Genomic DNA, 13,958 nt, shown 5'->3' on the forward strand with positions numbered 1-13,958 from the left:
AAAACAGGATTTCATGTGTTTCCATGTGTGAGCACAATTCATACACAAGACAATCCAAAGTGCTTTACAGCTAAAATAAAATAAAATAAAATCATTGCAATAAATTATACTATAAAACATTAAAAATGATAAATTGAATCAAAAGAGAAGTGCAGATAAAAAAGGATTTTCAGTTTTCTACCTTGTGTCAAAAAAAGAAGAAAACTAATTTCCATACAGAGAATATGGGGAAAGTAAAGATAAGTTGTTTGGATCATGGTTTGTGTGACAGTAACAATAGAAGTCTGTTAGTAGCTGGTGCAGCCTCTCTCCACCGCCTGTTTACTGACGCTCCTTCAAAATAAAATCACGATAAAGACTTTTAACATTTAAAATACAGCGAATCAACTTATTGACACACATGTAGTTTAGCATATCATTAAGGTAAATCTTTTATGTCAAGAAACATGGCAGAAATGAAGCTAGAGTAAAGAAAAAGTACGATATCTTGATTGGTGTTCTTATTTTGAAAGTGCAGTCGCTCAGCCAATCAGATTCCGTTTGTAAGTTACCGGAAGCGATGTAATGAAAACAAACGCTCTACTCTTCTTGACAGCAGGGACCAAACGCGCCCGTTTTAAAGGTAAAAACGTCTTATTTAACGCTTCTTTTTTATTTTATCAAACCCTAAAAGATGAAAATGTTGTTTTTAAATGTTTTTAATGTTTGGAGGAAAAATAACTCAAACTATTATTTATCGCTGACTTAATTCGCGTGTATTTAATGAGTTGTTGAAAACGCAGAGACAGGTTTGACCGCTCTCATGTGACCTGATGTAACAGGTTATAAAACAGCAGGAGGTTTAACATTGTTTAACTGAAACCATGAACTGTGTGAGCTGTTAACCGTCTGTGTGCTGATGGTTCACAGATCCACTGTCCTCCACCTCCGGATCCGTCATGTTCAAAGCTGTGGGACAAACTCTGTTCTCCACCGGACTGCAGAACCCCAAACACACCGCGGCGGACAAACAGGTAAATATTGATCCTGTACAAAGCTTCAACCTTGACCAGGTCTGACCTGTGCCACACAGGTAAACAGATGTTAGAGGCAGCACTGGCTTAGAAAAATTAACCCTTTATCACATTATTCTGTAGCTGGGTTATTAAATGTTTTAATTACAGTTTTATAATAGGAGATTTTTTTTGTTCTTAGGTTTTTAAGTCAGTTGATGGTCAGTATCATTGTAAATCAAAAACAACAGATGTGCTTTAATTAAGATTTTATTCTGAAGAAATATTTTATGCAATAAATGCAATAAAAATAATTTACAGATAACAAACGGAGGGATAATAAAACCATATGTGTTGACTGTTGCTTATCAAAGTCAACCGGTGAATTGTTGACTGGGTTTGGTTAGTCAGACGCGTGAACTCACATTGACGCCTTCTTGAATTTGCAGTTTTATTCTTATAATAAATCAAAAATACAAATGAAGCCGTTCGCCACGGTCAAAGAACTGTGTGCTCTTCCAGTCAAAAAAAAAACACGCCCTCTCGCCTGGTGAGCACACCTATAACACCGTCCAAGACTCCACCCATGTTTAAGTGAACACAAATAAATATAAAGTGTGCATAAATAAAAATGGCTGCAACACAATACACATTCAAATTGAAAAATTGTTCCAGTTCAGCAATTGTGAAAATTCACACACACAAAAAAAATCCAAATCTATGCAAGTGTTAAAAAAGTTTTGGTAACACTTTACTTTAGAGGTCCGCAAATTTCATCTCACTTAGGTAATAATGAGACAAAGTTTTGTCTTATTTCTTTGAAATTATCCCCCCAAAATTTCATGAGGATTTGGTGAAAATGAGCTCATAACTTAGGTCCAGATTGTATTTTGCAGTGCGCCTGTACTCAGTGTCTATCACAGTCAGGTAAGGCAAATTTCCAACCCCTCTCTGGGTGAATATCACATCTGAAGCCTTCAGTTGTATCATGTCAAACATTATCAGTCTAATCATAAAAGAGATCATTTTGCAGATCAACAAACTGGGAACTAAAGAAGTTGGTGAAATTAAATAACAAATAGCCAACTATCAATTTCTTATTGGGGAATTAAATTATTCACCGAACATTTCAAAGGTAATTATCAGAGGAAACAATGAAGCTAACTTCTGTTTGATATTATTTTAAAGAGGTTATGTGCTAATTCTAAATAAATGAGAAAAAAACTTTGTCTAATTATTACCTAAGTGTGATAAAATTTGCGGACCTGTAAAGTAAAGTGTTACCAAAGTTTTTTAGACTCAGTATGAGCCACATTCACAAGACAAATCTAGAATAAAGTTTTAATTTAAGATATTAAAAGAAAAAAATATTCCCTGCTTCTTGACAAATTGCTTGTAAAGTCTAAAAATTCTGTCAGTGGAATAAAGAAAAATGACTTGTCAGGTTTCTTGAAATAAAAACAATATTTTAATAATAAAAAAAACCTAAACAAGTATTTCTTTATTAACTGACTGGTAGATTTTCTCTTTTACTCCTGACCAGTTCATGCATCATTTTGTCTTTTCGTAATTTAAAATAAGACATTTTCTTTAAGGACTTGGTCTCAAAGTAAGTCCCACCAGGCAGTTGTGCCAAAAATAAAACAAAAGTCCATGCTTAGATTCCTGTTTTTACAGTTTGTGACTGCTGTCATGTTGATGTTATGGTTTTATTTGTTTTAACAAATCAAAATTAAATTGTGTAATCTAAAAACCTCAATGATAAGGTGTATTGTGTGTGTGGTTTAGTGGTGTCAAACTTCGTACTGATCTGTATTCAGAGTGAGTTTGTGTGTGTTCTTCAGGGACAGGACTACGAGGTCCGCACCTACCACGCCACCAAATGGGTCAGCACCACCCTGAGCGGGATGGAGCTGGACGCGGCCCTGAGCAAAGGTTTCCGTAGACTCTTCAGCTACATCCAAGGCAACAATAAAGCCAGTGAGTGCTAACAAACAATCCCAATTTCTTACTGAAAAAGTTTCTTTGTCTTTTTTCTGCTGAGAAAGGAAAGTCTGTAAAATCAGATTAACTCCAACCTGTTTTTTTGGCTTTGATTTTGCAGAGAAGTGTATAACCTGATGAGTTAATGTGGTGCATAATGTGGAGGATGAAATTATGGATGGTTTCTGTGTGAACATGGGAAATTTGATGAATATATGCAGGAGCAGGAGCACTTTATGTCTGACTCAGCAGTTTGTTACAGCGACACTGTCTTAGTCTTACTCAGCAGTTCACAGCAGCGTTATTTATGGGGCGTCGTATTGTTTGTGCTGTTGACTGCTAAGGTCTGCAGTGTGTGGAGTGTGTGATGTTAAAACCTGGTGTTTTAACATCTGCATCTGCTGTAGATTATAGTTTATGTCCTCCATCTGTCACCGTATGATCACTGAACCTCAGGAAGGTTTGTTTGGAGGAGTTAGGATCTGTACATCTTATAAAAACTAATCATGGTTATAAGTTTGCTGTCTGTCAGATCTATTCCTCAGTTTCTGTTTGATTTCTTCTTTGAAAGTTTGTTTGTGTTTGCTCAGAGGTGAAGGTGGAGATGACGGCTCCTGTGTCGTGCCGTGTGGAGCCCGGAGCGGGCCCCGCATGTGAGTCTCAGTTCACCGTCTCCTTCTTCGTCCCAGAGGAGCACCAGGAGAATCCACCAGAGCCAGGCGAAGCCGAGGTCTTCATCGAGTCCAGGAAGGAGTTCACGGCCTACGTCAGGTGGAGTGTGATCCTCACACCTGCTGTTTTTACTCTCTGAGTTTCCTGAATCTGAATCCTGAACGTGCTCTCTGACCTGTGTCCAGGACCTACGGTGGATTCTCCAACGACAACATGAAGCGCCAAGAGCTCCTGAAGCTCCTGGAGAGCCTGAAGAGGGACGGGGCGCCGTACGTGGAACATCCGTACTACGTGTGTGGATACGACAGTCCGTTCAAACTGACCAACCGCAGGAACGAGGTGTGGGTGCTCAGGAAGGAGCAGGAGTAGGAGGTGCACAGGCCAAACGTAGACTGACACAGAAACAATTTATTCACTTTAATTTAAAAACATGATAATTTATGAGAGTTCTGCAGCACTTATCAGGAACCAAAGGGAATAAAATAAAACATTTAATGTATAATTAAAGCAGCGATAGTTTAGAAAGCAACACTAACAAACATCATTTACATGACTTTATTCTGTTTGTCTTAAGTTTTTATTGTTATCACTAAAGTTACTGAAGTGTAAACTCACTGAACGAGGCCAAACTACTCTGACAGGTACAGCTGAAGGAAAGATAATTGCAGTGGCAGCTAACATCCACCAGATGGCGCCAAACTAATGGGAAACATTTCTATTATTACAGATTTAACAAAAAACCACAAGTGCCTTCTTTTGTTTTTCTTTATGAGTGATCCGTTGTTAATTTTTACATTTGTTTTCACACATTGTGGAGTAAACTGATCCACTGATTCTCAAAGTGCAGGACGAGGACGTTTCTCTGACTCAAGGCCTGTTTTTAGTCCCTGTTTTCTCCCTCCTGTTCAGAGCGAGCTCCTTTGATCACTAAGGGCAGATACCATCAGTCCTCAGGGTGTTAAAAAATGAGCTTTAAAGTTCAGCTGAAGCCAAATTAAGCATGAAATTAGTCTAAAGAGCACAAACCCGTCAAACACCTGCTGCCTTTGATCTGATAGCTTTTAGAGGAGTTTAAAATCAACATCCTGGACCTCACACACCTGAAGGTCTGTACGTTCAGCCTGCTCACACTGAAACACTGGAGGAATTACCTTGGCGAGAGAAACAACAGTGACTAAAAACACCTCACATCTTAAGGCTGAAATGATTTTTTATCCTTGAAATGAAACAGAAAATTGTGACTCGGCCCTCAGAGCGTGCAGGTCGTCTGCAGAGCGTGTCACAGTCGGCGTGCTGTGAAGGTGACTCTGCCCGGCTGACTGACAGACGAACTGTTGGTAAATCTCTGCTCGTCTGATCTCTGTCCTCACTTTCTGTCAGCGCTGTCACACTCGTTACGGTGAGGGGCTGAGTCACAGTAAATCTGGGCCTGAAAACTTGGCTCCGTCCTCGTGTCAGCCTTAAAAAACTGCATTTCCAGCTCAAACGTTTACAGCCTGAGAGCTTCGAGCTCAGAGCGATCAACATGTTTGTACTGAGTGGGTTTAACCTGTTTGCAAACAGTGACCTAGAAGCTAACGAATGTGACTGCTCCTCATGTATACCTCTGTTTTAAACATGAAATCACACTGACAGCTCTTTGTGTTCTTAAATTATGTTTTATTTGTGATGAAGTGGAAGGGATGGTACCAGAAGCTGCACTGTGAATCCTGGAAGATTAAACTTATTTTTAAACTATGTTTGAAATGTGAAATGTCTCATTCAATAATAAAAAAATTAATAAAAAATGCCCATGCCTTTTGTCCAATCAGATCCCTCCGTCTGAACTTCCTGTTTACAGTGGACCAAACTTCTCTGTATTAGTTTTTCTGATGTACGTGACACAGTTCAGAGCGTCCTCCACACTCTGACGCTCGTGACCTTTTATCAGCTGGACAAACTCCTCCCCGCCGTCCACGCCGCCCTTCATCCTCCCTCACCTTCTCCTCTCGCTGTCACGTTCACATCTGCTGAGTCACTGGTTTTATTTTGGGCAGAAATGTTCTGGATATCATGTTCAGACGCTCAGCAGAAACATCATTTCATCCTCTGCATACACACACATCGATCGGTCTCCTGGCTGTGCTCGCTGAGCTGAAACATGGCTGCACAGAGGGAATTATAACGAGCCTCATTGTTGGAAACATGTTGTTTAGATTAATGTAACACTCCTCCACAGCGGGGCGGAGACCCTGACCCAGCACGTGTTGAGCTGCTGGACGAGGAGCTGATTAAGAAGTGAGTTTATCAAGTCAGGAGTGTTCACAGACTCTTTAAAAGTCAGGGGCAAAAAAAAAAGTTTTGGGGTCCAAAGAGGTCAGTTTAGTAATGTTTGCCAACCAACGTGTTTTGGCTCTTAAGACTACACTTCAGTGTGCTTTTTTGGCTCCTAGTGGCCACTTTAACACATGTTTTTGTTTTTTTTTTGGACAGTTGGCACCCTGTCCCCCTCCCTATGCACACCCCTGGCTACACTATTCTTAACTTTTGGTGAACTTTAGGACTGTCGTTCATTTTTTCAGCTCACTCTTTAGATCATAACAAATAACTAACAAATCCATTATTCTTTCATTTTGATGGAGAACAATTTGAAAAATGGCCGCCATGATATATCTTAAAGCCGGTGTTTTTGTCACATAATTATATAGATCAGTGGCGGCTGCTGGTCAGTCAAGGAGGGGAAGCTCATTTTTTTCCGGCCTACATCATAAATTTATTTATTTAAATGTTAATTCTCCCCTCAGTGTCATCTTGTTAGCAGCTGGAGCTGCTAGTGAGACTACGACAGGCTGTTAGTGTTGTTTTTGGCGACCTGTTTTAATTTTAGCTTTAGTCTAGTCTTTGTGTCAAACTATTATTTTAGTTTTTATTAGTTTTAGTCACATTTATACTCCTTTTAGTCAAGTCAAGTTTCAGTTGACTAAAAGTCTGAGCATTTTAGTCTTATTGTTGTCAGAATTATCCATGATTATTTTAGTCTAGTTTTAGTCAATAAAGATTGTACTTTAATCTCTTCTCTTTTGAACAATGCAATTCTACTTATCCTTTAACCCACTTAATTTAGTACAAGTACTCAGTATGGAGTAGATGTAACCAAATTTTTCTCTAAGTCATCCATTTCACAAGTCAAACATGGATATCTTATAATCATATTATTGTTACCTTATAGACTCAAGAAGACATTCAATTCCAGACATGGAAGATGCTCTGATTTGAAACAGCCGCTGAACTGCGACCCAGGAAATGGAAATGATACAAGATAAAAGTGATACTAAATAACGCAATGACATTATGTCCCATCTCGTTTTGATTAGCGAAAACGAAGACGTATATTAGCAGAGTTTTCGTCTTGTAAACCACATTTAGTCCTGTTTTTATTCGTCAACAATATTACATGATATATTCAATTATAGTTTTAGTCACATGACCACCATTCACGTCCCGTCTCCTGTTCCCGTCACGTGATAAAGGTTCGTTGACGTTGATATTTAGTCATAATTTTCGTTGACTAAAGCAACACTACAGGCTGTGAGTGTGAGTGACAGGGGGAGAAGCTCCACAGCTGTAGCTGTAGCTGCTTATTGGTGAAAAGAGAGAGAATCTTTAAACACAACGCTCGTCGTTTTTAAGAAAAGTAAACTCACTGGGGATCAATAAAACCTCTGGATCAGTCCAGAACAACAGACTGTTAAACTGAGAAGATGCTCTGGTGGAGGGTTATACTTCAAGATCGCTGACTGGCTCATTTCACTGTCAATCAAAAAGGGATTCAGCCTCAGACAGATCATCCAATCATCATGCAGAAGCCCAGCGTCCAGGCCAACCCACTGCCTCATAGACCCCCAGAGACGCTGAGCGTCCGATGGGCGGGACAAAGCCCAGCGTTTATCCAATGACCGTCCAGTTTACACAGTGGAACAACCCACTCTACGCTTCCCCGCTGAAGTCAGAAGACGCTCAGCGTCCGACTGTGTTAAAGCGCTGAGACGCTGCGGGGATGAAGGAGAAGGAGGTGGAGCCAGTTACCTGTGATAGGAGCTGATTCTGAACTAAAGATGAAGGAATTCTAGCTCAGATTTTATCAATGAAATGTTCACACAGCAGAACAGATCAACACTTATATATATATATATATATATATATATATATATATATATATATATATATATATATATATATATATATTCAAATCTCTGAGTTTTTTTTTCCATTGGGATACTTTTTATTGTCGCCCAACTTTAATGAGAAAAAACTTTTAGAGCTTGAAATTTAAGGTTAAATTAAGGTTGAGACATGAACCACTGACAGCGTTGCTAAGTTTTTAAACTCAGCATAAAAAAGTATAGAAATTTGTGTTTGGCAGATGATTTCATTGTTGTAACGATTCTTCGTAGTAATAATAGTAAATAGTCAGTATAGTAATAAATCACACATTTATAAGGAGCTTGTGTGAGAAAGTGGATAGTGGAAAACTTGCCTTACCTTCTCTGTCAACGACGAACAGCTGATCCTGTCTGTACCACGGCTCTGAATAAAACAGGACCTGTAACAGTCTGTGCTTCGAGACGTTTCTGGGCGGAGAGTAGGCGCGGGTACATCAGCCAATCACAGAGCGCTCGCGCGTGACTTTGCGAGTTGATTAGCGAGTGGAAGCTAACCAGAGCAGCTACGATAGTGGACGAAGGAAAACAAGCAAAGTGAAACGAAACTCCAAACAGAAAAAGCTTTTACTGAACGAGGGAGAAACTTGGCTCCACTTTCAGGAACTCGGAGAGCAGCACAGGACGAAGAGCGACGAGAGCTAGCTTTCTGCTAACCAGGTATGTGTCAAATACCCGTGATTAGCTTGTGCTAACATGCTAAGTCAGGTGCTCTCCAGTCTCCAAAGTAGAAACGTGATGCTACAGGTGGTTTCTGGAATAGAGAGTGTGTTCATGTAGTTACAGTCAGAGGCTGTGGGTGTGAGCTATGGAGTAGTGAGAGTGCCAAATTACAAAAATAAATCTATAAAAGAATAAATAAATAAATAAATAAATAATATGAGAATCTATAAAAGTATAAATGAATTAATAAATAAATAATATAAGAATCTATGAAATAATAAATAAATAAATAAAAAATATATAAGAATCTATGAAAGAATAAAAATAAATAAATAAATAAATTATATAAGACTCCACAAAAGAATAAAAACAGAAATATAAAGAAAAATAAAAAAATAAATAGAAAAGTGCTTAATAAATAAATAAATAAGTAAATGAATAAATAAATAAAGAAAGTAGCTATTTGAAGTGATATTAATCAAAGAATAAAGCCTTAAAATAAAAGGCTAATAAACGTATAAATATAAAGATAAATAAATAAGAGTATTTAAATAACATTATGTCACTTTAAAAGTGAAGGAAATATGTGCAGAAAAATATGGTGATATATTTTTTTTAAACTTTTTTTTTTATACTTTTATTAGCCTTTTCTTTTATAGATTCTTATAAAATTTATTGATTCATTTTTAAATTATTCTTTTATAGATTCTTATATAATTTATTAATTAATTTATTTATTTTCTTCTTTTATAGATTTATTTTTGTGCTGCTGGGACTGATAAGGAAACAAAACAAATGTGGTTAAAAAAGAAACAGAAGGATGAGTCACTGATAATGTAAATAGATAATACAGATCATTAGTGTGTGTTTACTCTAAAAGCTAAATTAAGCAATTTTTTACTATTTAGAAGCATAATGTGGCCTTGAAATAGTCTACAATTGAAAAAACGTACTGGGCTAAGTCATTGGATCGCGCCTGATGAAGAGTTATCTATGAAGACTCCAGGAAGTTACTATTCTCCTCCAGTGAGCTGAGTCAATAATTCACTCTGTGCCATTGTTTCTCCAACCCTCCACGTCTGACTGAGCAGAGGTCTTAAATATAAAGCAGGGCAGAGCAGTGAGGTGACAGTGGTGTAATCATGGCTGGAAGGAGCTCCTATTGATTTGTGTCTGACAGCCAGATGGACGCAGCGTCAGGCAGCAGGTGACTCTGCTGAGCGGGAGGTGGAGGGACTTCATCGTCGACACCAGGAGGTGGTGACTCGTGTCCTTGGGAAGGTTGAGGAGAGCTGCAGAGAATGTAGAGAGGTGGAAATACTTGTTGTTCGAGCTGATGTGAAGTAGTGTTCAGCTCTGTGATTGGCCGAGCGTCCAGAGGGAGAGGTAACGGATGAGCCCACGGGGAGCAGGGGACTGATGGACGGCCTCTGGAGCTCAGCAGATGACAGACGAGGGAGGGCGCCATGGATGGTGCTAATGAGGCGGCGATTTTGGCAGATGGCCCTCAGCTCCCTCTCACACACACGCACACACTCACACACACACACACACAAACTGGTGCATACAGATGAAATAAAAAGACACAGACTCGCGCTCTTTAAATATCACCTTGTTTTTATTTCACAGACATGTACAGAGCGTTAGCAGCCTTCAGCTCCCCATCCCTCACCACTCCGTCTGCTCTCTGCTCAGGGTTGAGATGTTTCCTGTCACCAGAGCCCCGCCCCCTCCCGCTCAATCACAGAGACCCTCTTTGGTCACAGGTGATTAAACCACAGGGTGTTAAGAGGTTATGAAGTCACGCCTGTCACCTCGCTTCATGACACTGAGGAGGCCTCGTTTACCGTGCTGGGAGGACCGGATGAGGCTTTGCATGACTCCAGATTCAGGGCAGGAGAAGCATAAATATCAACATTATTGCATTTTTCTTTTTTTGCTTCGCAGCATCAGAGAAAAGGATGAAACCACCCGGCGTGAGCAGCACAGTAAACGTGGCGTCCTCGTGTCTCCATCAGGTTGCTGGTTGATGGTGATAGCACGTCACAGGCCTGTGAAAATAAATAATCTACAAAAAAAGGAAACCACTCCCCGTTTAACGAACACAGAGCTCTAAAAAATGTACAAAGTCTTTGAAAATAAGTCAGAATGTTACTTAAAACTTTTCTCTATCTATTTACATACAGAACCATGGAGAACTGCAAAAAGAAAGGTCAACAGCATTATAGAAATCATCTGAGCCCTAAAAGCGTCTAATCCATCCCAGCTAAGCTGAACCTAACCCTCAGATTGTTCACATCCACATCCACAGCCAGCAGCTACTTCCTCAGCTCTTTGGTTAACAACACGAGCGCAGTGAAAAAAAAAGCTTTCCTCCTGAATTTACATTTATAGACTCTCCAAACACGTCATGACATCATTTGTTTATTAAAACAATCTATAAAACATAGTTTTCTAACTCACAAACAATGAAAAAACTATGCACAGTGCAAAATCTCAACTAAAATTCATCCATGGAGGTTTTTTTGAGCCGTAGATCAGCTCCTCTGGGTGAGACTTGGTTCACCCGTCCTCTGCTCGTTCTCTGTCCGTCACTATGTGGCAGCACTGAGCCCTCTGCACCTCCTCTGCACCTCCCAACACACCAGCTCTGCCCAGACTGGTGATTACTGCAGCTGGAGTCGTACCGTTAGCGATGACCCACCATCGTTTGGCGGCTGTTTGAAGCCACGCCGCTCTCAAACACTTTCCAGAATCAGGACCAGGAGCGATGCAGACACTAAGAAGAAGCTAAGCCCTTGACTCCTCCCCCTCTCCTCCTGCCCGGCTAAAGCAAAGCACCACAGCAGCAAAGCTAAGCTAACAACTTGTCAATTCCTTCAATTCACCTTAGTTTGCCGTCGTAAACTCGAGCGTTCCTGCGTGTTAGGGACGAGATGAAGTTAAAAAAACAGCAAAACAAACTAAAAACACCAAAGGAAGGACACACTATCCGTCAAACACATGGATGAGTCACCAAACGAAGGAGACAGAGAGGATCATGGGAGTTTTTTTTAAAAGCTGCAGCACAACTCGTCCAAACTCCAGATTAAGTTCAACCCGGTCCAGTTTGTGTGACCTCTGACCTCACACCAGGACCTGCTGTGTCTGCTCTCTCAGAGGCAGCGCTGAGAGGAGGAGGTGACCACGGAGGACCTCCTGTTGGCTCCTCCCCCCTGCTCACGGCGAGTGTTCACTCCCTGAGTGTCAGGGCCGTCGTTGCTCCCTAACTCCTGCTCTCCTCAGAGAAAGTGCCGTTAGAGTCCTGGAGAAGAGGGAGCGTCTGATTGGAGGGTCCCAACAGTCCGTCTGTAGTGTCTCCGTATTCGCTCTCAGCAAGCTCGCCCTCGCGCTCGCAGATCACCGTCATCGGGCTGCTGAGGATCCGGTTGCGAGCGTTGTACTTGCTGCTGGCAGCAGAGGGCGGTGTGCGTGAGCGTCCGTACTTGAATCCGCTCATCGAGTAAGTCGAAGAAGTTGGCGAGGACAGAGACATGGCCTCGTAGCGGTTCCACTCATCAGCCGCCCTCTTTCCTCGCCCGGGTGAGGTGAGCGGGCTGTGCGGCGCCGTAGGGGAGGAGGGGGAAGCGGCTGAGGAGTCCAACGCTGACTCGGAGCGAGTCCTCTGCGAGCGAGGGTCAGTTGTGCGTAGCATTTCAGCGGCGGACATCCTGAAGCTGGTCTCGGAGCGGCTGCCCTTCTTTAGGAGCAGGGCCTTGAAGGTGTCGCTGCTGGTGGACGACTTGCGGAGATTTCTCTGGATCGAGCCGGTCTGGCGGGAGGTGGAGGACGTGGATGCTGGCGATGTGTTTGAAGGGGTGACAGGGGGTGACTGAGGGTGGCTCCCAGCCCGGGATCTGTCCTCCTCAGATTCTCTTCGACCCAGGACCTTCCGCTTGGACCTGAAGAGAGGAGCAGAAAGAAGCTTCAGGGCGAGGCCGTGGAAAATCTGCAGCGTGAGTGAAAGCTGGTTAGAAACACGGCGGGGAGCGTTTTACTGTGACAGAGTGAGGAGCAGGAAGAGGAAATGAAAAGTTGGGGGCAGTTTGTGAGTCTTTAACTCAACTAGAGAAATTGCATTTCTTTTCAGCATTTCCTCTTTCTGTTTGTGACAGAAAGAGCACGCACATGTTTTTTTTTGTTTCTAAATGTTTTGATTAGTTAGCATAAACAGCTGTGTGAGATGAATGGTTTCCATGGTAACCTGCTCGTTAGGCTGCAGAGAGCTACAGCTGTTTGACTTATGTCTGAGACAGAGGATAGACAAACGAAAAGTAGGGTCCAAATCTCCTGCCACTGTGCCGAAACTGTAAAGGCTATCAGAAAAACGACTGCACTGTAAGAATCTTGAGACTGTGATGAACACAGTGATGTGTTTTACATGTCTGTAGAGCCAAAAAGGTGGGCAGGACGGCGAGCTACAGATGTAGTTACAAAGGGTGCGAAAGTGGAGATGTATTCAAACATAACATTACAGCAGGTTATAGAAAAATGAGGTTTTGTCTCACATTTGGGCACTTTTTAGCCAAACAGTACATTTTTTTAGCTAGCACACTCCCCTTGTTGGAAGCAGGAGATGCCTGGAAACATTTTGATGTACTTTTCATGTTTCTAGAGTCAAAGTTGTGGAAGTTATGACAGTTTGTTTAAGAAAGTTGTAATGTCTCAGCAGCAGCCTCCTTCACTCTGTCAGCTGATGTCACGCACTAAGAGCAGCAATTTTTGTGAAAGTTTGTGTAGCTTAAACAGTGAAATCTCAAAAACTGTTAGATATATCTTAAAGTAACATTATACATGAATAGCTGAAAGATTTGTGAACATTTCAAAGCAAAAATGGAGTCTGTAAGTGAAGGTGTACTAAAGTTTTAACATCTCAAAGTTGAGGGAGTTTTAGGTGGAAAAGCTCAAGTTTCTCATTCATTTTAATGGGGCAAATTTTGTCAGAAAAATCTGAAAAAATCAAAAAGTTAAAGGGTTAGAGATGAGAAAAGTCACAGCAATCATCTCCTGAAAGAGGTGAATAGTGAAAATTTAAATGGTGAAAATTGGACAAAATTTGAAGGAGTAGCTCGACAAAAAAAATGTAATAAGAAAGTAGAAGAACAGTATGTTGAAATGCTGAATCAGCATTTCAACATACAACATTTACTTTGATTAATAGGACGCTGCAGCAAACAGGCTCTCACACAGAGAGAAAGAAGCCTGAGGTAGAATGATCCACCAGCCTTTTTTGGTTTTTAGACAAACTGGGAAAAAAGAGCTTGTACTTAAAAGACTTGGCCTACACGCCTCAAATCCTTGTCCCAAATTTGCCATATGTCAGCACTGCCCCCAGCGATCATGCGTCACAGCACGAGCCTTTAAGAAGTCAAACAACAACGGAGCACTGAGCGGCAAAATAAAAGAAGGG

The 13,958-nt window shown here is 41.0% G+C and overlaps 2 protein-coding genes across 14 annotated transcripts in view; one reads left to right on the forward strand and one right to left on the reverse strand.

Annotated features, from left to right (window-relative positions):
* Positions 1-550: 550 nt before the first annotated feature.
* On the forward strand, positions 551-5,389 carry hebp2 (heme binding protein 2). Its single transcript, XM_074685190.1, has 5 exons — positions 551-622; positions 910-1,013; positions 2,837-2,972; positions 3,566-3,746; positions 3,833-5,389. The coding sequence occupies exons 1-5, from the start codon at positions 565-567 to the stop codon at positions 4,014-4,016; spliced, it is 663 nt and encodes a 220-aa protein (XP_074541291.1). The 5' UTR covers positions 551-564; the 3' UTR covers positions 4,017-5,389.
* A 4,719-nt stretch (positions 5,390-10,108) lies between these two features.
* nhsl1b (NHS-like 1b) overlaps positions 10,109-13,958 on the reverse strand; it is a 143,342-nt gene continuing 139,492 nt past the window's right edge. For all 13 annotated transcript variants that reach the window (XM_074684855.1, XM_074684858.1, XM_074684854.1 and 10 more), the window contains one exon: positions 10,109-12,450. In XM_074684855.1, the coding sequence (XP_074540956.1) occupies positions 11,775-12,450 (676 nt within the window). In that variant the 3' untranslated portion in view covers positions 10,109-11,774. The remainder of the gene's footprint in view (positions 12,451-13,958) is intronic.

The sequence above is a fragment of the Halichoeres trimaculatus genome, unplaced genomic scaffold (genome assembly GCF_033239565.1).
Source record: "Halichoeres trimaculatus isolate MK-OKI-2021-1 unplaced genomic scaffold, fHalTri1.1 fHalTri1_scaffold_13, whole genome shotgun sequence".
Classification (NCBI taxonomy): domain Eukaryota; kingdom Metazoa; phylum Chordata; class Actinopteri; order Labriformes; family Labridae; genus Halichoeres; species Halichoeres trimaculatus.